At 41.0% G+C, this 21,987-nt stretch overlaps 1 protein-coding gene across 2 annotated transcripts; it reads right to left on the bottom strand.

Annotated features, from left to right (window-relative positions):
* Positions 1-769: 769 nt before the first annotated feature.
* Positions 770-11,935, bottom strand: ZNF394 (zinc finger protein 394). Of its 2 annotated transcripts, none has more exons than XM_019718353.2 (3): positions 11,296-11,932; positions 9,028-9,154; positions 770-1,849 (listed from the first exon to the last, which is right to left on the bottom strand). In XM_019718353.2, exons 1-3 carry the CDS (start codon positions 11,746-11,748, stop codon positions 774-776), a joined length of 1,656 nt encoding a protein of 551 aa, XP_019573912.2. In that variant the 5' UTR covers positions 11,749-11,932; the 3' UTR covers positions 770-773. The 2 variants fall into 2 exon arrangements, with proteins under 2 accessions (XP_019573912.2, XP_074184611.1); XM_074328510.1 differs by lacking the exon at positions 770-1,849 and adding an exon at positions 3,540-4,732 and having other exon boundaries at positions 11,296-11,935.
* Between the last annotated feature and the right edge of the window lie 10,052 nt (positions 11,936-21,987).

Here is a 21,987-nt window from a genome sequence, read left to right as displayed (position 1 = left end):
CACAGAAGGTATAGGTGCCCCTAACCCCTGCGTTGCTCAAGGGTCCATTGTAAATGCCAGTAACAGGTCAGGTGTGGGAGTATAGGTAATTTTTTCCTATAGTGTTTTCCCAAATATCCAAGAATGTGCTTATATCCCCTTAATTTAGAAAAAGGTTCAAAAAGAATTTGGATGCAATACATATTGCGAATGTGTAGAACTAGAAAGAGAGTAAGATAGACTTAAGATCTAATCCAAGTTTTTAGCTGTCTAACCCAACAGGGAAAGAATGGGAAAGAGAGACTACAAAGCTAATTTTTTTTCAAGTCAAAAATACAAAGTGGCTCTTGTATGCACTGAACTGTTCGAGGTGTTTTGGATGATAAAGTATTTGAAATCCTCTCTACCACCTAAGGGGAAAGACAATTCTAAGTGACTAAAATTAATTCTTAGGAAAGTAATTGGAGTGCCAAAGATTTGGTCCCAGAGCAGAGGTAGGAAGAGTGATGAGATAACCACAGAATGTCGCATGTCAGCCCTTACTCTTGTCAGCCCTTAGTTCTCCTCCATGGAACCATCTGCTGGAGGGGCTCCCGACTTGTGCATTTCTCCTTCATAGTAATACTCTATCAACGTGTGTCTGGAGACTTGAGTCAGACTGAATCTATTTTGGGTATGATGCCCAAGGAAATATGATCCACGATTGACTGAAATACTTCACAAGCCAAAGAATGTGGTTTCTGGGCAATAAAAAAAAAAAGAAGAAGAAAGAAAACAGCTCATGCAGAAGCATGTCAAAATGATGGGACTTTATTTCTATGGATCCTTTGGTGTCGGATAAGGTGTGGACTCTGTCTAAATCTTTCCCCACATTCAAGACATTCATAAGGTTTTTCTCCAGTGTGAGTTCTCTGGTGTGTAATGAGGGTTGCACTCTGACTGAAGCATTTCCCACATTCAGAACATTCATAAGGCTTCTCCCCAGTGTGGATTCTCTGATGTTTAGAGAGGTCAGAGCACCGTTTGAAGCTCTTCTCACATTCTTCACAGGTATAGGGTCTCTCCCCTTTATGGATTCTCTGATGTCTAAAACGGTTGGAAATTCGGCAGATTTCCCCACATTCATTACATTTGTAGTGTTTCTCTCCTATATGGATTCTTTTATGCCGATTGAGATGTGAGCTCTGTCTGAAGCTGTCCCCACATTTGGAACATATGTATGGCTTTTCCCCTGTATGTGTCCTCTGATGTTTAATCAGGGCAGCACTCTGGCGGAAGCTCTTCCCACATTCTTGGCATGTATAGGGTTTCTCCCCAGTGTGGATTCTCTGGTGTTTAAAGAGATCAGAACGCTGTTTGAAACTCTTCTCACAGTTATCACATTTATAAGGTCTTTCTTCTCGGAACTGCTTCAGGGCCTCAAAGAGGCCTGGACTATGGAAATTTTCTTCGTTGTCAGTAGATCTGTGAGGTTTCACTACTGGAAGTTTCACTGGATCCAAACTCTGTTTGCACTTGCTGCCACGTTCATCAACATCAATGGACCTCTCTACTGTCAGGTCATGCTGACAAAGAACAAAGTTTGAACTTCTGGCACTATTCCCAAATTCATTACTTTTGGAGTCCCCCCCTTCTGTGTAACCATTTGTGAGATCTGAGATGTTGGTGAATCCTTGCTCTTCAGGAGAATGTTCAAGTTTCAGTGATGAGGGGTTTCCTGATTGCTTTTCCACCCTCTCATGTGTGTCGCCACACTTGGAAAACAGTGGAGCCTTCCCCTGTGACCCTTCTTGTAGCTGCCTCTGTGGCTCTACGTCTAGAATTTCTTGCTTTGGAATCAACTCTTTGTTCTCAGTTCTGATTTCCAAACCTGAAACATTAAAATGACAAATTGTTAACATTTCATCCTGGCAAGAGTGAAATAAGCAAGTACCAGCAAAAACCCCCGCCCCAACCTTTTTAATCTCCATAAAACCACTCCTGAAGTTAAATTGTTTTAAGTTAACCTGTCAGATGTGCTGACATTTTCCTGTACAAAACCAGTTCCTTTGCTTTTATACTTGTGCCTGTACCCACTAAGCCATCTCTTCTCCCCCACCCCACTCCACTGTTGTTCGTCACCATACTATGACAGGTAAATTGGGAAGGGGTGTTAAGAGAGGCAGTCTAGCCTTTATCCCATGTCTGAAGGATGGTTTAACAAAAGAAATTCTATTCCTGTGATGAGTTATAGTAGTAGACATACCAGGAGCCTCCAATGTCTGAAGGCAAGGTTTGTGTGGGAGATAAATCTAGGACTGATTTGAAACTCTGTAAAGGAACCAGATTCTATCCCCTAGTCCAGAATTCTTGCAGTTTACTCTCCAGGAAGGCTGACCCAGATAAATTCTGGATTGGGGACATCAGACACAGCTAAGAATAGGAGACAGGTACCACTATCATATCAGAATGATTACGTGAAAAGTGACACCCTACTTAATTGGTAGAACCTCACTACAATGTCCTCTCCTCAGGCTCAAACTATTTGCTCCAAAAGCTTATATCCTCCAGGCAGAAAGGGCAGTAATTTTTATGGCAGGGATTTCATCGGCTTATTCCCTATTGTATCTCCACTTAGAATAGCACCTGGCTTACTGCAGACACTCAATAAAATATTTGTTGAATAATCTCTCTATGGTAAAACTCACCAACTCAGGCCAAAAGACCTAGAGACACTGACATAAGGGAAGTCCAAAATCTACCATCACCTGATGGCCACCCCTATCCTGGAGATCCCCGGTTCACAAGTCCTACCCTAACAGAGATTCCAGTCAGAATTCTTACGTTTGACTATTAACACGTTGCGTACGGCGGGGTTTAAATCCCTCATACCCCTCTGTTCCGGCAGGTTTTTAAAAGAAACTACTTTAAAATGCACTCTTCTCTTTAAAGCGTAAATGCTTCTATGTCATTTATTATTTTTCTATGGAATTTTTTAGGATTTACTCACGTATGATGTTAGTAATCCCTCCTGGTGTGATACTGCAGAAAGCAGCTTCCTTTGTGCAGTGGGACACGGCAAAAATTGCATATGTACCGAGTTTCACTTCTCACTTTTTTTGATGCGCACACTTTACACACCCGTGTGTGATATTTTTTCTTTCCTCTTCCCACTATGGGCTCCAGATGATGCATGGCCAAATCTCCCAAGAGCCTGGCCGGATTGTCTTCCTTGGGGGCCCGCTGCGTCGGCACTTTCACAGCTGGTTCCCTATCGCCACTCGTCTCACCTCCCTGTCTTGGCCTCTCACTGCTCTCTGCCCAATCTTTTGAAATTCTGAGAAGATATTGTTTGAATCTTATTTTGCTGTCTTGATTCAACGTTTTATAGACCCGAAAGGAATTAGAAAGTGCACAGTTGATCAACCACAGCACAACTTTTTTAGACCACGTCATTGTTTTTCTTAGTGTCGTGTAGTATGAGAAACACGTCTGCTCTGTCAGCACCCTTCATGCAGTCATCGCACTTCACAATCCCATTGGGCTTCTTGACCTGAGTCCTGCTCTTTTAGTCATTTTCCTTGCATCGCTCATGGTTGCAGCATGAATGGTCGTGATCATCCTAACCTCCCGTTTATCTTTCCAATTCAGGAGCAGGACTTGGCCTTTTCGGCAAAAGCTATATTCCCGTTTTCAATTTTTTTTATTCTTTTTTCAAAATCTCCGGAAGACTTCTATTCACTCTAATTGTGCCACAGACTCTTGTTTTTGTGGCAAGAAGAGATTCTGCTATTTTTACTGTTATAATAATTGTCCTGGTAAACGTGATGCCACTGGCCAAGGCTAGGTTTCAAAACTGATAGGATAGTTTCTTCAAGTTTTTTACCCTCAGCTGCATAAACCTCCAAGTTTGAAATGTAGCCAGATTCACTTTCGCATAACATGCGAACAAGCAGTCCATATTTCACTATCTTTGCTGGGTTGTATGTGCGGAATTTCAGTTTTCCTCTCCAAGGAATCATTGCCTCATGTAGGGATAATTCTTGTTTTGGTTTATAAACTGTCTGAAATTTTTCTACAATATAGTCCAACACTGGTCTGATTTTGAATAGCCTGTCTACTGTTGTGTTTGAATACAAATCGTTGTTGTTGAAATGCCATGCTTTCCATATATATTCAAATCTGTTTCTAGACATCAATTGCCAGAATATAGGTGTTGAAATAAAAGGATCAGTACTCCAATATTCTTTCAATGACGTTTTCCTTACTTGCCCCATGAGGATTATTATAGAGAGGAACTTCTTCAATTCAGGAACAGTAATGTCGGACCATTTTCCAGACTTAGAAGATAATTTGTATTTATCTTTGTTCTGACTGTAGTACCGGTTGGACTCATCGCACATGATTTGGAAAAAGTCATCACCGAGAAAAAGTTCCACGACTTCAGAGATACTATCAAAATGATTAGGCCTGATTTGTACACCAGGTGTACCTTCAAATTTCTCCAAACTAACTTTTATATCTCGTTTTTTCCATGTATTGGAAACTTCACTGTCAATTTCTTCATCGTCACTATTTTCCGAAGACTCACTGTCGCTAATTATGAAAGAATGAATTTTTCTTCTTTTACTCCTAACTGGAAAGTCGCTGTCATTTTCACTCTCACTGCTCTCTTCATTGGCCTCAACAGGTACATCGGATAATTCATCAGCACACAAATCTGCTAAAATTTCATCTTCTCTCATTGTTTGACCTTTAGCTTTCGAAGCCATACCTACACAATCACACAAATAAAATAACTGCAACAAGAAATTTTATAAGCGTAATACCCCCAGTTCGAAAAAGAATATAGGCACAAGTAAAGAATCCAATGTCTTCTTGTGTGAAAACAACCAAGCACCTAACACAGCAAAACTCGAAAACAAAACTCGGGCAGTGAAACCGTATGAGCAAGTGTCTTGAAGGAAACTAAACCCAAACCAAGAATGCCTCTTGTGAGCGCATCTCATATCGTGGGATTACCAAACACAAAGCCGAGTTTGGACGACGAAAGCCAGAGATGCTAGTGTAAGTGCTTTTGGGAGGCCTGAGTTAGTGATAAACCCAAAGACGCTGAGCTTCAAAAGTGTTTATTTATGCGGTCAAATGAATCTGCTCCATTATTAGAAATGAGGGTCTAGAAAACTGAAACCCAGTGGTACATCAGCAAGTGGCGATCCGAGGGAAGAGCTGCTTTTGAATCGTGCAATGGAGAACAATGCAGCTTTGAAAAAAATCCATTCTAACGCGAATGGTAGCATTGTTGCATAGCAATGCATGCTATGTTGAACACAGCAATGCATGGTAGCATTGTTGCATAACTATGGCCAATAATACGAAAATAATTCCTTTCAACTTCCTATAACTTTGCATTGACGAGGTTACAATATCTATTTCATGAGGTATCACCGAAGAGTTAAATAAAATAATTCGGTGTTTTTCCAAAAATAACATAATTCAAAATCGCCTAAGGGATACTAAGGTTCCAAATGTTATAAACAAATCACTACAGTTCTGGAAAACTCTGTTTATTCGTACATCCACTGTTGTGAATGTAACACGTGAAATGACTCATGGGTGAAAAAATGTATCCAATTCAAAATCACTATTTTTTTAGAAAAAAATAATATGAATTCTAAAAAGTGTACATATGATGCAGACTTTATTCATTAACGACATTTGCCCGTTAGATATTAACGAAACACAAATAATTCAATAAAATATGCAAAGTAAAAAGAGTCAACAGTAAAAACGAGAATTCTTGTTATCCGTCCTTAACGCATGGCTCAGAAAAAACGAAGATTCTCGTGATCCGTACGCAACGTGTTAAATACAAACAGAAAGTGAAAGGTTACCAGTAGTTCAAGAAAACCTCTAATAGATATGACAGTGAAACATGTAATGCATGAAATGAGAAAACTTAATAACCGGTAACTAGTATTCTCAGATTAATAAGAGAAGATACTGCATCCAGAAAACAAGGAGGCTATAAGAAAAGGAATATTTAAAGAAAAAAAATTCTTGAAAATGAGAGCAAAAATATTTCAGTTTAAGAGTTGGAAAATAAAGCTAAGGCAATCTCATAGATGAAGAAATGGGAACAGGGTGGGAGGAACCTTACAGGATCAATGAGTTCCAACATCCATCCAACTAAAAGAAATCCCAGAAAGAACACAGTAAAAATGAGATTAAAAATAGATAAATTTAAAAATACTATAAAAAATTCCTCACAACTTAAAGGTATGAGTGTCTATATTATAAGGCCCACCAACTACTCAGAACAATGAATGAAAAAACAACAACACCTCACACTAAGGCATATCCATGGTGAAATTTCATACTAGCAGGATTAATAAAGAAAAACTTCTAAAGGCTTCTATACAGAACAGATTGTACACCAAGGATGAAATATCGCAGTGGAATCAGATTCTCAATAGCAACATCACAAGCTAGCTAGAAAATTCAGTCTTCAAAATTCAAAGGTAGAATCATTTCTAAACCAGAATGCTATATCCAACTACTCTACAATCCAAATGTGAGAGAGGAGTAAAGACATTTCTGACACTCAAAGTTTCAAAAAATTTAGCTCCCATGTATATGGAACACACTGGAAGATGCTCTCCATCAAATCAAGGGGGTTAAACCAAGGAAGAAAATGGTATGAGACCCAGGAAAGAATTCCCAGGATAACAGTGAAGGAAAGTTCTAGGGTAACAGTTGAGTAACAGGTCTGGAGAAGAAGTCTGTTCACACTGGAGCAGAGGAAGCTTCAGGAGGATCTCTCCAAGGGAATTTGAAGATGATGGCATATCTGATATATGTGAACACTAATGAACAAAAAAGACTGATTTAACTATAATGAGAGAATTATGGACTGCTAAATGTGTGTATGTTGGGCGGATAAAACTCTTGTCTTAGTAGGCAGTCAAGAGATAATAACTGAAATTGGGGGAAAATAGCAGAGTAGGTATCTTATTTAGAAATATAAAACTAAATAACACTGAAAAGAGTTAAAACCATTTTAAAGTTATGTTTGCAAAATTGGAAACAGGATTAAGAAGGGCCTAATATTTCCTAAGACTATTTGAACCATAAAGTAAAAGACTGAAAAAACTGACTATATTAAACATTTTAATTCTATACAAAAGATGCCATAGTGAAAAGACAAACCACCTGTATAACCAATAAAATAAAGGATTCATATCAAAATTATAAAGGACAGCCACAAAGCAAATTTTAGAAAGATAATGCAGGAAAGAAGGGGAGATAAGGATATAAACAGGCAATTCACAAGAGAGGAAACCAGAATGTCCAAAATATATCTGAAAGATATTTAACTCATAGAAATCAGGGTAAGGCAAGTTAAAACCACCAAATACCATTCATTCATTAATCTAAATAGTATTTACCCAGCACCCATTCTGTGCCAGGCACTATTCTAGGCACAGAGAATATATTAATGACCAAACAGTCAAAAATCTTTCCTCTTGTGGAGCTCACATTCTAGATGGGGTGGTCAGACAATAAATAAACAAAACATTAGACAGATTATTTGAGGTAATAAATGCTATGGCCCAAGTCAAGCCAGGCAGAGGATCAGTCAGCAGCGTGGGAGGAGATAGTGGCAGGCAACCTGCAGCGCTAAACATGACGGTCAAGTCAGACCTCACTGAAAGGTGAAATCGGAGCAAAAACCTGAAACAAGTCAGGGAGTTTGCTTACAGTTTGTGGAACTCTGGAAGAACATTCCAGGCAGAGGGAACAATTAGAGCAAAGACCATGAAGCGGGTTGCCAGCCATGGTCAAGGAGTAGCAAGGTCAGTGGAGCTGGAGCAGAGTGAGTGAAGGGAGCAGGAGATGGGTCGGTGTGGTAACGGCCAGTCACACTGGGCATCACAGGCATTTACTCAGAGTGAAATGAGGAGGGTTGCAGATTCTGAGCGGAGGTGGGACGCAACCTAACATTTCAAAAGGAATACTTGGACTACTGTGTTAACACATCATGCCATCAGCTGCACACCAAATGTTGACAAAGATGTAGAGAAAGAAGAAACCTTGTATACTGCCGGTATCCTTTTGGACAGCAAGATGAGCAAACACCCCTAAGTACCTTCTCTTCAGAAACTCCTACCGTGTTTCCCTGAAAATAAGACCGGGTCTGATACTAAGTTGTGCTCCAAAAGATGCATTAGGGCATATGTTCAGGGGATGTCATCCTGAAAAATCATGCTAGGGCTTATTTTCTGGTTAGGTCTTATTTTTGGGGAAACACAATACATATGATCACAGGGAGAAAGATACAAGAATGTCCAGTGTGATACTGTTTGTGGTGGTGAAACACTAGAAGCCTTAGTGTCCATTTATAGGAGAATGGATAAATGAATCTTGAAATATACACAATGAAATATATAGGTGTTAAAATGAATAAACATCAACATGAATAAATCTCAAAAATGTAATGTTGAGAAAAAGGCAAGGTGCAAAAGAATCATACAGTAATATAATTTATATACCGTAAAAATAGTGTATACACATTCACAGGTTTTTACATTTACATGTTTATATATGTATATGTAGAGAGAAAGAATGTGTGTGTATGTGGTTACATAAATATATAAAAAGAATGTAAAGCAAACATGGAAATAATAAATACAACAGGATGTTGGTTACCTCTGGAAAAGGAGCGTAGGGAACCGCTTTCAGGAAGGGTTGCACAATAGCTATAACATATTATTTTGAAAAAAAAAAATGAAGCCAATATGGCCACTACTAAAATTTGATAAACCTGGGTGGTAGATACACAGGTGCCCATTATGTTTTTTAATACTGTATGTATTTTATTAAAAAATGAACCAAAAATAAGCTGAATCTATCACCTAACAGTATAAAACAAAAAAATCTTCCTTGGGTCACAAAAGAGACTCTAGGTCTCTCCACTTATGTCTGTGAATGGCACTGGCTCAGGGAACGGACTGAAGCAAGCCCTTCCGACATAACATCGGTAGAGACAAGCAAAGTCACAGCACTTACCTGGCGGGACTGTGTTCCCATAATCCTTCAGTGTGCTCTCCCTGTAGAAGTCCCTCTGCACTGCGTCCAGATGCTCCCAGTCCTCCCAGGTGAGAGACACAGCCGCATCCTTGACTTTCACCAAACCCTAAAACAACAGGAGATCTCTCAGCACCTGCTGTCCCAGGACAGCCTTTCCACGAGTCTCAGGATGAGGCTAGACTCCAGAGAAGGGTCAGCCAGCACCGAGGAGGAAGCACTGAGAATGAAGTAACCACCATGGCTGTTGAGTCATGTACTGATCAGTGAATCATGTACTGATGGGGAGTTTCTAAGTGACTAATGAGAGAGGCTGCCATTCTCTTGCAATCCCAAAAAGCCTTTCTGTGGACCATCTACACATTTGAGGTTAAGAGTGAAATATATATTCACTGGAGTTATAGCCCTGTGATTTATCAAAATGGAAATCTGGTATAGATGAAAAATGTACAGATGACTAGAAAGTCCCAAGTTCCAATGCTGGCCCTGAAACAGTTTCCTCATGTGTGAGATAGATACAAATATATACCTTAAGAAGATGAAGGTACCTCACCAACAACTCCTCAGTATAATTTCCTTTCCCTTCCTTGACCATTGCACAGTACGATATTACCCAACAAGATAACGTTTTCAGATGGCTTATTTAAATATAAGTTGACCATTCTGAGACGATAAAGCCATAGTTCTTATAAAGGGAAGGTTTTAAAACTGATGCAGGGAGTTGGCTGTCTTGGTTCCACTAATGACTCACAAACTGACTCCAAGGATCTCTCACTCAGTGACAAGGAAGGGGAATATATTTTGTTTTTTTTCCTGCTATGTCTTGTTATATTTTATATTGTTTTGACATCTTAAAACAAAAACAAAACCACCTTTCTGGCTGTGGAGAGTGCCCTTCCTGGGGCCAGCCAGTTCTTAGCGAGAGCAAAGGGCTCAGCTGAGATTGGTTTAATCCAGAGCCGTATCGTCTCCATCTGGCCCATACACTCCAGGAGGCAACATTCCCCCCCTTTACTCATCCCAAGGCCAGGTACCAGGCAACTAGGGACCACTGCTATAATTTACAGCCCACTGAAATTAAACTAGCAGATCCTACTGTTCCCTCCGCCCTGCCCTGCCTTTCCGTCAGAAACCCCAACACAGGCTCTGGCCTAAGCTTTCCCCTAGCTCCTGTCACCTGCTTGACCGCCCTGGTGTCTTTTCCATGACGTCGTATGGCATGCAGAGCCTCCTGTCTCTTGGACCTGAGTGTGATAATTTCCCCCGAGCCTCTCCTCTGTCTCTGTGTAAAGGAAAACCACACTCCTGTGTGTCTTCTCTCCTTTCAATACTCTGAATACTTCACTACAACACTACGTCACTTCTAACACCAGATGTGTGTGTATTTCCACACGTCAAACAATTCTGCAACACCAGCTGGGTTTCACGCCGTTTAGCTTAATTCTGATACTGCCTACCTGGAGATGGGCTCAGGTCCCAGATTAAGGACTCAGTCCTACAAGACTGCCCCCTCCCCAACTTCAGGCACCAACTGCAAGGCCATGACCTGTTTCTGACCAACCAGCTGTAGATGAGAGGTTTCCACAACCCCCTCTTCGGGTTCAATTAATTTGCTAGAGCGGCTCCAGAACTCAGGAAAGCAAATTACTTACTAGATTATCAGTTTATCATAAAAGGATATGACTCAGAAAAAGGGAGAAGGAAGAGATGCATAGGGCAAGGTCTGTGAGGGTCCTGAGCTCAAAAGCTTTGCTTCCCTTCAGTTGGGGTGCATCGCTCTCCCGCTAAATGGATGCATCTACCAACCTGGAAGCTCCCCGAACCCCATACTACTGGGATTTTTATCGAGGCTTCATCATGTAGGTATGATCAATTATTAACGCCACTTCCAGCCCCTCTCCCCTATCAATTGTGGGAGAAGGGAGTCACCAAACCGTTAAAGAGTAAAAAGGTTCCTCACATTCAGAGTGGTAGGGAATTACCGTTCTAGCCTCCTGACATCTTTCTTTCCCAAATAATCTAGTTAGACAAAAGGGGTGTCTGACAATGGGTAGACAATACTCCTGTGTAGGTTTTGTGCTGAGAGGTCATAACTTAAGGATCATTTCCTGGTTGGATTTGTCACCGTTTCCCACGTAAAGTTTCACGCACATCCTAAAGTTTACACAAAATGTAATGAGGGAAAACTTCTGAAATTCGTAGCATTCATACAGCTCCATTCCCCACACTCCCATCACCAGCACGCCTCACCTGGGGTGAGGTCGCACCCAGCGCTCTCTGAAACGCCCGCACTACCGCTGCAGCCTCCTCCGCGCTGTCGGGGCAGTGCTTCCGCACGCAGGCCTGGAGCTCGGCGGGCAGGATGGTGAGGAACTGCTCCAGCACCAAGAGCTCCAGGATCTGCTCCTTCGAGTGCATCTCAGGCCTCAGCCACCGGCGACAAAGTTCCCTGAGCCGGCTAAGCGCCTCTTCGGGTCCCGACACTTCCTGGTAACAGAACTGCCTAAAATGTTGGCGACAAGTTTCGGAATCCTGACAGTCCCCTGGTGTGTCGGACTCCCGACCTCCGGCTGAGTCTTCCTCCACTTTAACTATCAAAAGTCCATCACGCAGGGGCGGCGCGGCGACCCTGGCCCCCCCAGCCACCCTCCAGGCCCCCGCCTCAGCGTCGCTGCCTTGACTTGCGGTGAAGAGCGAACTCATCTTTGGACCCTGTCGACTTTCCCCGAGTTTTGCCTTCAGGTGAGAAGAGAGCAAACCCTGCAAAAACCCAAGAAACTCATGGGCTCTCCCCAAACAGCGGCTCCCTCTGGGACTCCTCCTATCCACAGCTGGGCCACTTACGACCTGCCTCGTCTGGTGACAAAAAAAGCTAGTATACCAGACAGGAAGTGCGTCACCGAGTCACTTCGGTGCTCACGCTGGCGGGCATTTCCGGGGCCTCTCTAGGCGCCAGGGAGGAGTGAGATGCATCTCCGTGGTTATCCTTTCCCCGCTCCTTCCAGGGATTCTCTACTTCTTTCCAGGGATTCTCTAGGCGTGTACCTTGCTTTGTAGGGCTTGCAATCCTTCTGGTTACAGAACTAAAGGATACTCTTCTTTTAAAACTTGAATATCATTCTTTTTTTTAAAAAAGATTTTTATTAAAATAAAGCTAACGTACAATATTATGTTTCAGGTGTACGACATAGTTATTCAACATTTATATACCTAAAGAAGTGATCACTGTGGTAAGTCCAGCAACCATCTGACACTGTACCACTCTATCACAATATTATTAACTATATTCCCCATGCTGTATATTACATCCCCATGACTTGTTTTATACCTGGACATTTGAAACTTATTCCCTTCCACCTCCCCCAATCTTAATTTTTTCAATTACAGTTGATATGTAATCTTTTATATTAACTTCAGGTGTACAGCATAATGGTTAGACATTTATATAAGAACTGATCCCCCTGACGAGTCTAGTACCCACCTGGCACGACACATAGTTGTTACCATATCATTGACTATATTACCTGTGCTTTACTTTACATCCCCATGACTATTTTGTAACTACCAATTTGTACTTCTTAATTCCTTCACCTCTTCACCCTTTCCTTCAACCTTCCTCTCATCTATCCCCCTGATAAATCTAGTACCCATCTGTCATACATAGTTATTACAATATTATGGACTATGTATATTCCTTATGTTATACTTACATTCCCATGACTACTTTGTAACAACCAATTTGTACATCTTAATCCCTTCCCCCTTTTCAACCACCTGCCCAACCCCCATTCCATTTGGCATCATCAAAATGTTCTCGTATCTATGAGTGTGTTTCTGTTTTCTTTGTTTGTTATTTTATTCTTTAGATTCCATATATATGCAAAATCACATTGCATCTGTCTCTAGCTTTCTGACATACTCCACTCAGCACAACACCCTCCAGGTCCAACCATGCCGCCACAGATGGCAAGAACTCATTCCTTTCCATGGCTGAACAATAGTCCATTGTATATATGTACCACCTCCTTTTTATCTATTCTTCCATTGAGAGACACCCAGGCTGCCTCCATATTTTGGCCATTGTAAACAACACTGCAATGAACATGTGGATGCACACGGTCCCCTTGAAGTAGAGTTTTGGATTTCTTCAGAAAAATGCCCAGAAGTGGGATTACTGGGTCCTTCTTTGTCTCTTGTTATAGACTCTGTTTTGAAGTCTATTTTGCTGATATAAGTATTGCTACCTCAGCTTTTTTTTTTACTCATTTCCATTTTCATGAAACATCTTTTTCCATCCCTTTACTTTCAGTCTGTGTGCGTCTTTCTAATTGAAGTGAGTCTCTTGTAGGCAGCATATGTAAGGGTTTTGTTTTGTTTTCTTTTGTGTGTGTGTAATATGACCTATTTCATGTTTATTAAGCTTTCTCCTTTTTATTATTAGTTTCAGGTGTACAAAATAATGTAATAGTTAGATATTTATATCCCTTACAGTGATAACTCCGCTCCCCCAATCTACTACCCCTCTGACATCATATATACCTGTTACAGTTCCACTGATTCTATTCCTTATGCTGTATTCCACATCCTGTGAATATATATATATATATATATATATATATATATATATATATAATTACAATTGACATTCATTATTATTCAGCTTTAGGTGTACAGTGCAGTGCTCAGGTACCTGCACCATCCCTGAGGTGGTATCCCTAATGAGACAAGTGTCCATTAAATCCCCTACAAATCTTTCCAACATTATTGATTATATTCCCCAAACTGTCTTTCATATCCCCATGGCAATCTTGTGGTTACCAATTTGTGCTTTCTAATCTCCTCACCTTCTCCTGCATCCCCACCCCCTCCCACCGAGCAACCCTCAGTTGTTTTCTATATCTCTGAGACTGTTTCTAATTAGTTTGTTCATTTATTCTATTCTTTAGATTCCACATATAAGTGAGATCATATGGTATTTGTCTTTCTCCATCTGACTTACTTCACTTAGCATAATGTTCTTGAGGTTCATCCATATCTTTGTAAATGGTAAGATTTCATTCTTCTTTATGGCCGAGTAATACTCCATTGTATAAATGTACCACAGTTTCTTAATCCAGTCGTCTACCGATGGGCGTTTCGGTTGTTTCCATGTCTTGGTTGTTGTGTATAGTGCTGCAATAAACATAGGGGTGCATAAATTTTTTAGAATTGGTGTTTTGGATTTCTCTGGATAGATATCTAAGAGTGGAATTGCTGGGTCATAAGGTACTTCCATTTCCAGTTTTTTGAGATACCACCATACTGTTTTCCATAGTGGCTGCACCAATCTGCAATCCCACCAACAGTGCATGAGTGTTCCCTTTTCTCCATATCCTCGCCAGCACTTGTTGTTTGTTGATTTATTGATGGTAGCCATTCTGACTGGGGTGAGGAGGTATCTCATTGTGGTTTTTATTTGCATTTCTCTAATTATTAGTGAGTTTGAGGATTTTTTTCATGTCTGTTAGCCATCTGTATGTCCTCTTTAGAAAAATGTCTCTTCTGTGCTCTGCCCATTTTTAATTGGGTTGTTTGTTTTTTTGGTGTTGAGTTGAATGAGTTTTTTTTATAAATTTTGGATATTAACCCCTTATCAGATGTACCATTGACAAATATCTTCTCCCATTCAGTGGGATGCCTTTTTGTTTTATTGATGGTTTCCTTTGCTGTGAAAAAACTTTTTAGTTTGATGTAATCCCATATATTTTTTTCTCTTACTTCCCTTGCCTAAGTGGCTATATCAGTAAAAATATTACTAAGGGTAATGTCTGCAAATTTTCTTCCTATATTTTCTTCTAGGAATTTTATGGTTTCAGATCTTACATTTAAGTCTTTAATCCATTTTGAATTTATTATTGTATATGGTGTAAGGAGGTGGTCCAGCTTCATTTTTTTTGCATGTGTCTGTCCAGGTTTCTCAGCAGCATTTATTGAACAGACTGTCTTTACCCCAATGTAAATTCTTGCTTCCATTGTGGTAAATTAAATGACCATATAGGTATGGATTTATTTCTGGGCTCTCTATTCTATATTGAGTCCCTCTTATGTTTTCTTCATTTCAGTTGTATTCTCTGTTTCTGGCTCTATTGGCTCTATTTTTATGTTTCTTATCTCTTTGTTGAAGTTCTCACTGAGATCATTGAGCGTCCTTATAACCTGTGTTTTGAACTACGTGTCTGGTAGATTGCTTGTCTCCATTTTGTTTAGTTCTTTTTCTGGAGATTTGTTCTGTTCTTTTGTTTGGGACATGTTTCTTTGTCCCCTCATTTTGGCTGCCTCCCTGTGTTTGTTTCTATGTATTAGGTAGGACTGTGATGTTTCCCAGTCTTAGGAGAGTGGCCTCATGTAGTAGGTGTGCTGTGGGGCCCAGTGGTGCAGTCTTCCTTGTCACCTGAGCCAAGTGCTTCAGGTGTGTGTCCCCTGTGTAGGTTGCGTGTGCCCTCCTGTTGTAGTTGAGGCTTCAGTGCTGTTTGCACATCAGGGGAGGGATTGTCCTTCAGGCTGATTGGTTGTCAGGACTGACTGTGACTACAGTGGAGGAGCTGTTATTTAGGGGCTGACCCTATGGAGCAGGGTTTGCCTTTGCAGGGCTCTGGCTTCTGACCAGTCCTCAGAGGTGGCCAGGTGACATTCCAGCTCAGTTAGAAACTGGCCATCAGGAGTGCCAGCCCCAGGGCCTCCTGGATGGTGTCCCACCACAGGCCAAGTACAGCTACAGCCTGTGCCCTGCCCGAGGTCACCAGGTATGAGCCATAAATATTTCTCAAGATGGCTGCTGCCCATGCTTGGTTTGGAGGTGCCTTGAGAGGCCAAGTTTTGAACTGATGCTAAGCTGTGAACTGGTGAAGGCTTGGGGCTGCTCAGCAAGACATATGGGACACACTAAAGCCAAATGCTGCTTGTTTCAGTTTTGTAAACCTTTAAGAGGTTTGAGAAAACTCTGCAGCATGAGCCAAGACCGGCCATTTATATGGAAAAGCCACTAAAAGTGGCTTGGGTGTGCCTGAAAGTTGGGTGCGACGGGGTCTCAAGGAATCACTAGGGTAGAGCAAATAGTGTTAGACAGTTTGATGGAGACTCAAATGTGGTGGCCCCCTGCATCTGCATGCCGGGAAGGGGGAGGGATCAACAAAGAAAAATGCATTCTGTCAGCACGTCTTTCTGGGAGAAAGCTGCCCCTATAGTCCTTGCTCTGAAGTCAGACAACTCAGTTCCTCCCTGTATGTCCCTGGCACCTTTTGAGATGCTGCCCCAGTACTGGAGCTCAGAGTGAGTCCATCAGTGAGTAACCTGTGAGGGCGCCCTCTAAAAGGATTGCCTGGGATTCTAGCCCCCCTGTCTCACCCAGCCAGAAGCTCTACTGTTTTACACAGCTAGAAGTTATGGGGACTTCTCTCCCCATCACCGGAACTCTGGGCTGGGAGCCTGGTGTGGGACTGAGACCCCTCACTCCTCCAGGGGGGACCTCCATAGCTGAGATATACCTCCCAATTTTTAATGGCCACATATGTGTGGGATCAACCTGTTCCACACCTCCCCACCTTGTACCAGTCTCGAGATGGCTTCTTCTGTATACACTTAGTTATAGGACTTTGGTTCAGCTAGACTTTATGCTATTCTCATTGATGGTTCTGTAATTTAGTTGTAATTTTAATGTGGTCATGAGAGGAGGCAAGTTCAGCATTTACCTACTCCACCATCTTGGCCAGAAATCTTGAGTGTCATTGTTTAATACATTGTCTGTGAATAAACTTTTATACATCTTGTTTTAGGAGAGTGGCCTCATGTAGTAGGTGTGCTGTGGGGCCCAGTGGTGCAGTCTTCCTTGTCACCTGAGCCAAGTGCTTCAGGTGTGTGTCCCCTGTGTAGGTTGCGTGTGCCCTCCTGTTGTAGTTGAGGCTTCAGTGCTGTTTGCACATCAGGGGAGGGATTGTCCTTCAGGCTGATTGGTTGTCAGGACTGACTGTGACTACAGTGGAGGAGCTGTTATTTAGGGGCTGACCCTATGGAGCAGGGTTTGCCTTTGCAGGGCTCTGGCTTCTGACCAGTCCTCAGAGGTGGCCAGGTGACATTCCAGCTCAGTTAGAAACTGGCCATCAGGAGTGCCAGCCCCAGGGCCTCCTGGATGGTGTCCCACCACAGGCCAAGTACAGCTACAGCCTGTGCCCTGCCCGAGGTCACCAGGTATGAGCCATAAAGCAATTCGCAGATGGCTGCTGCCCATGCTTGGTTTGGAGGTGCCTTGAGAGGCCAAGTTTTGAACTGATGCTAAGCTGTGAACTGGTGAAGGCTTGGGGCTGCTCAGCAAGACATATGGGACACACTAAAGCCAAATGCTGCTTGTTTCAGTTTTGTAAACCTTTAAGAGGTTTGAGAAAACTCTGCAGCATGAGCCAAGACCGGCCATTTATATGGAAAAGCCACTAAAAGTGGCTTGGGTGTGCCTGAAAGTTGGGTGCGACGGGGTCTCAAGGAATCACTAGGGTAGAGCAAATAGTGTTAGACAGTTTGATGGAGACTCAAATGTGGTGGCCCCCTGCATCTGCATGCCGGGAAGGGGGAGGGATCAACAAAGAAAAATGCATTCTGTCAGCACGTCTTTCTGGGAGAAAGCTGCCCCTATAGTCCTTGCTCTGAAGTCAGACAACTCAGTTTCTCCCTGTATGTCCCTGGCACCTTTTGAGATGCTGCCCCAGTACTGGAGCTCAGAGTGAGTCCATCAGTGAGTAACCTGTGAGGGCGCCCTCTAAAAGGATTGCCTGGGATTCTAGCCCCTGTCTCACCCAGCCAGAAGCTCTACTGTTTTACACAGCTAGAAGTTATGGGGACTTCTCTCCCCATCACCGGAACTCTGGGCTGGGAGCCTGGTGTGGGACTGAGACCCCTCACTCCTCCAGGGGGGACCTCCATAGCTGAGATATACCTCCCAATTTTTAATGGCCACATATGTGTGGGATCAACCTGTTCCACACCTCCCCACCTTGTACCAGTCTCGAGATGGCTTCTTCTGTATACACTTAGTTATAGGACTTTGGTTCAGCTAGACTTTATGCTATTCTCATTGATGGTTCTGTAATTTAGTTGTAATTTTAATGTGGTCATGAGAGGAGGCAAGTTCAGCATTTACCTACTCCACCATCTTGGCCAGAAATCTTGAGTGTCATTGTTTAATACATTGTCTGTGAATAAACTTTTATACATCTTGTTTTAGGAAAAGTTAAAGGTCCAACTGTGCAATGAGTGGTAAACAATCATTCATTCATGTGGTATTTGTTTATACAAGAAAGGTTTGGAGTGTATCTTCATGCCAAGGCATAGTATTTTACACAATAGATATAAAACTGGGGAAGACATAGTCCCTTCCTCAAGTTGCTCAATGTCTCCAGGGACAGATACCACTATTACTTCTGAAATCTAAAACGCCATTCCCCACCTTTTCTCCTTTGTCTAAAATGTCATATATACCCAATGTTGCCTCACTGTCTTTGGAATTTTTCAAGCATATGTGAATTCCCTATGCACATGTATTGAAATTTTAATTTCTTCTCTTAATCTGTTAATTTGATTATTAGCCCAGCTGCAAGAAGTTAGAAGGTGGGAAGAAAAGTATTAATTTTTTATTTTCTGCCCCCACGGTGTACAGATACCCACAAGTGACAGGGCTACATGAGGCCTTATCTAATCAGCATCAGCATTTCCTGGGATTTTGTTAGAAATGCAGAATTTCAAGTCTTACTCCAGACCTAATGAATCATAATTTGCATTTTAAAAAGATCCCCAAGTGATTTGTGCACACACTTAATTTTGAGAAGCAGTGATCACATGAACCTTTCTGACAGTAAAAAATGTAGTTAACTGTTCTGTACACGTACATTATGTTTAGCATACATAAGCCATATCCACTATCCTTCATTATTTGTACACACAAATATTTTGTGAGATGACAACGTGAAGCAGAGTTGTATCCCAGGGGAAATTCTAGAAGCAGTAAAGCTCCACCTGTAGGTATCGTGGACCCTACATTTGAAACTAAGCTTTAATTCAGTTTGTAACAGGAGTAAATGGCAAATTATAATTTTGGTCATTTTTTAAATTTACCTTCAAAATATTTTATGATGGTTTGATTTTGACCCTTGGACACTATTATATGTGACGGTAACTCTTAATTATAAAATTTTTGAAAATACATAAAATATCAAGGACTTATTTTAGTATCATGGAAATAACTGAACCTTTGGGTCCCATGTACTCAGAAAAGTCAGGCAGGTAATAATCTAGCTAATAATGGAAGATTTCTTTAGTGTTTTTTTTTTCTTGCTTCAAGAAACAATATATAATGAAACTACAATAATAATATTTTAAATGTTTCATATCCATTTATGTTCAACAATGTTCAGAAAAACAAATCACATAATACTATCCATTAATTTAACATTTACATTAAATCATCTGTATTATTTAACAAGTGAAGAATTATCACAGTTATATGTTATAGGTAAATTCATTTTTAAAATTCATTTATTTAAATAAGTAAAATGAATGTCCTGATTGATGAATGCAAAGTCCCAGGCAGGGTCAGAATTCCTTATGATATCTCTATGGACTAAAGTTTAAATTATAAATTAATGATTTATCCAAAAATTGTGCCAAAGCACAGGTAGTCAACCCCTACTTTAGGCTTTAGCAGCTAAGTGGTCATACTACTTTGTTGTGATGTTTTGATGAGACATAAACAGGACATGAAACAAGCCAAGGCAGGTTTTTCAGGATTAATTTTTAGGACAAATCCACTTCTAGACAAATTCACTACTTTCAAGGCTCAGATTTGTCATTCTAGAAATTTGGAGCAATCTGTAATAATTTAATGACATAACTTATCCCATGTTTATATCTGATCTCTCCAAGTGGCTTCAAAGTCCCTGCAGGGCAGAAACTTTGCACAAGTCTACTTATTCATCTGTTTGAGGGCGCTGTCATAATCTGGCAGAAATTCAGAAGTTCTTTTCCCAGTATTGCAGGACAAAGCTTCAAGGATGGGCAAGGAAATTAAAGGTAGAATGCAAATTCATAAATAAGGGAACCCTTTACAGTATAGGCAAACTTAGCTCCAGAAAATATCTACCTATGTAACTAATATGGAATCTAAAAGAGAACGTCAAGTACTATGAGGGCAGTACAAGCATTTTTCATCACATCCTAGCAAGAGAAGCTGTAGGTTCTGTCTGCTCACCAGCTGATTACCAGTCTGTCTCTGGGTTGTGTTATGCACTCTGATAATGATACACTGATTTTCTTAGTGCTATCTCCCTTTCTCCTGTAATGTAACTTTTGCCTTCATCTGTAGTATGTCAAGTGCTTCCATCTGCCCTCACTGATATCACTGAATGGTATATTTCTGTGTTCCCAATGTCATTTTTGGTGCTTTGTACACAGAAGTTAATTGAGAAAGGCTAGTTGCCTCACATTTAAAAAGTAATTGAGGAAGTAATTAAGTGAGAAAAGGAAAATAGGGCAGGATAAATAAGACGGAGCCATGGATAAGATGGGATTACAAATTGCCTATGGTAAGCTCCTATGTACCGGCAAAAGATAGCCCACAATTTGGCTCTGAAAAGTGTCAACATTCAATGCAGGAAAAAAAATCAGTTACATGATTTGCAGTATATCTCGGGGAAAAGCAAACTATTAATAGTAGCTTAGGAGAAATCCAGCTATCCTTGGTACCAAGAGAGAAGAGAAATTTCCCTTGAGGGCCGAGGAAAAGGACACTATGTGACATATGGACAACATCTTAAGATTTCCCAAGTAAATAAGCTTAACGGATTTTAATGCCCCTTTAATGTTAGCTGATGTTAGGTAACAAAGCACAATTCAAAAAAGCTGATTCTGTGAAGGAAGAAAAGAGTGTAGTTTAAGTATTCAGCTCTCTTAAGTTCTGGTTTAATATAGGACAAAATTCAAAGTACCTAGAGCAGCACTTTCCAGACCTTTTGCCATGCCATGCAGGCTGATAGTTATGTGAAAAGTCCATTCCCAGATCTACCTGGATTGTCACTCATTTCTCTCCTCTTAAGATAATATATCTTATCGTGGTACATTGCAAAAATGGCCACAAAGGTAAAACAGAAAAGATAAAATACCAGGAATACACTTTGCAGTTTCTCCTGTCAAGAAGTTGAGTACTTCCGCACCTTTTGAATTTGGGCTGGCCTTGTAGCTTGCTTTGACTAACAGAATGTGGCAGAAGTGACTTTTGAGCCTAGGTATCAAGACCCCTTGTAACTTCTCTTTTGCTTTTGGAATCTGCCATCACCAAGTGAGCAAGTCTGAGTGAGCCTGCTGGATGAAGGGAGGCATGTGACTCAGCTGCTTCCTGTCACTCCAGCTGACACAACCAATCCCCAGAACTGCTTAGCTTACCAGCAGCTCACCACAAACAAAAGAAGGAGCCCAGCAGAAGAGCCACCCAGATAAGCACAGACCAAATTGTCAATCCACAGAGTCATAAGCTAAATAACTTTTTGGTTTTTTTTTAAGTCACTAAGTTTGGGGGTGGTTTGTTGTACAACAAAAGCTAATAGATACACTTTTAAAAAGTAAATCAACCGCTTCACAATTTAACAAAAAGACAAAACAATATATGTGCAAACCTATATGAGAAATATTTAAAACACTCCCAAGGATCCAAAATTAGGCTTTTTTTTCTACAAATGAAAAGACATACCATGTTCTTGGATAGAAAAATCAACTTTGTATGGCTGTCAATTCTCCCTAAATTAATATAAATTAAAAATGACCTCAATACAAATTTCATTCTGGAACAAGAAAAACTGAATCTGAAGTCAATTTGGAAAAAATAAAGAAGCAATAATACTTTGAAAAAGAAACACAATTGTGGGCATT

This window comes from Rhinolophus sinicus, linkage group LG03 (assembly GCF_036562045.2).
Source record: "Rhinolophus sinicus isolate RSC01 linkage group LG03, ASM3656204v1, whole genome shotgun sequence".
Lineage (NCBI taxonomy): Eukaryota > Metazoa > Chordata > Mammalia > Chiroptera > Rhinolophidae > Rhinolophus > Rhinolophus sinicus.
Note: the sequence above shows the minus strand (reverse complement) of the source record. Positions and strands in the feature narration are given on the sequence as shown.

What these genes read in the sequence shown, in the direction of transcription:
- ZNF394 (XM_019718353.2), bottom strand. Translation starts at nt 11,748, where the DNA reads ATGAGTTCGCTCTTCACCGCAAGTCAAGGCAGCGACGCTGAGGCGGGG. An exon ending in TGGGTGCGACCTCACCCCAG is followed by an intron (nt 9,155 to 11,295) that starts GTGAGGCGTGCT and finishes CTGTTGTTTTAG; the next exon opens with GGTTTGGTGAAAGTCAAGGA. An exon ending in TGGGAACACAGTCCCGCCAG is followed by an intron (nt 1,850 to 9,027) that starts GTAAGTGCTGTG and finishes TTAATGTTTCAG; the next exon opens with GTTTGGAAATCAGAACTGAG.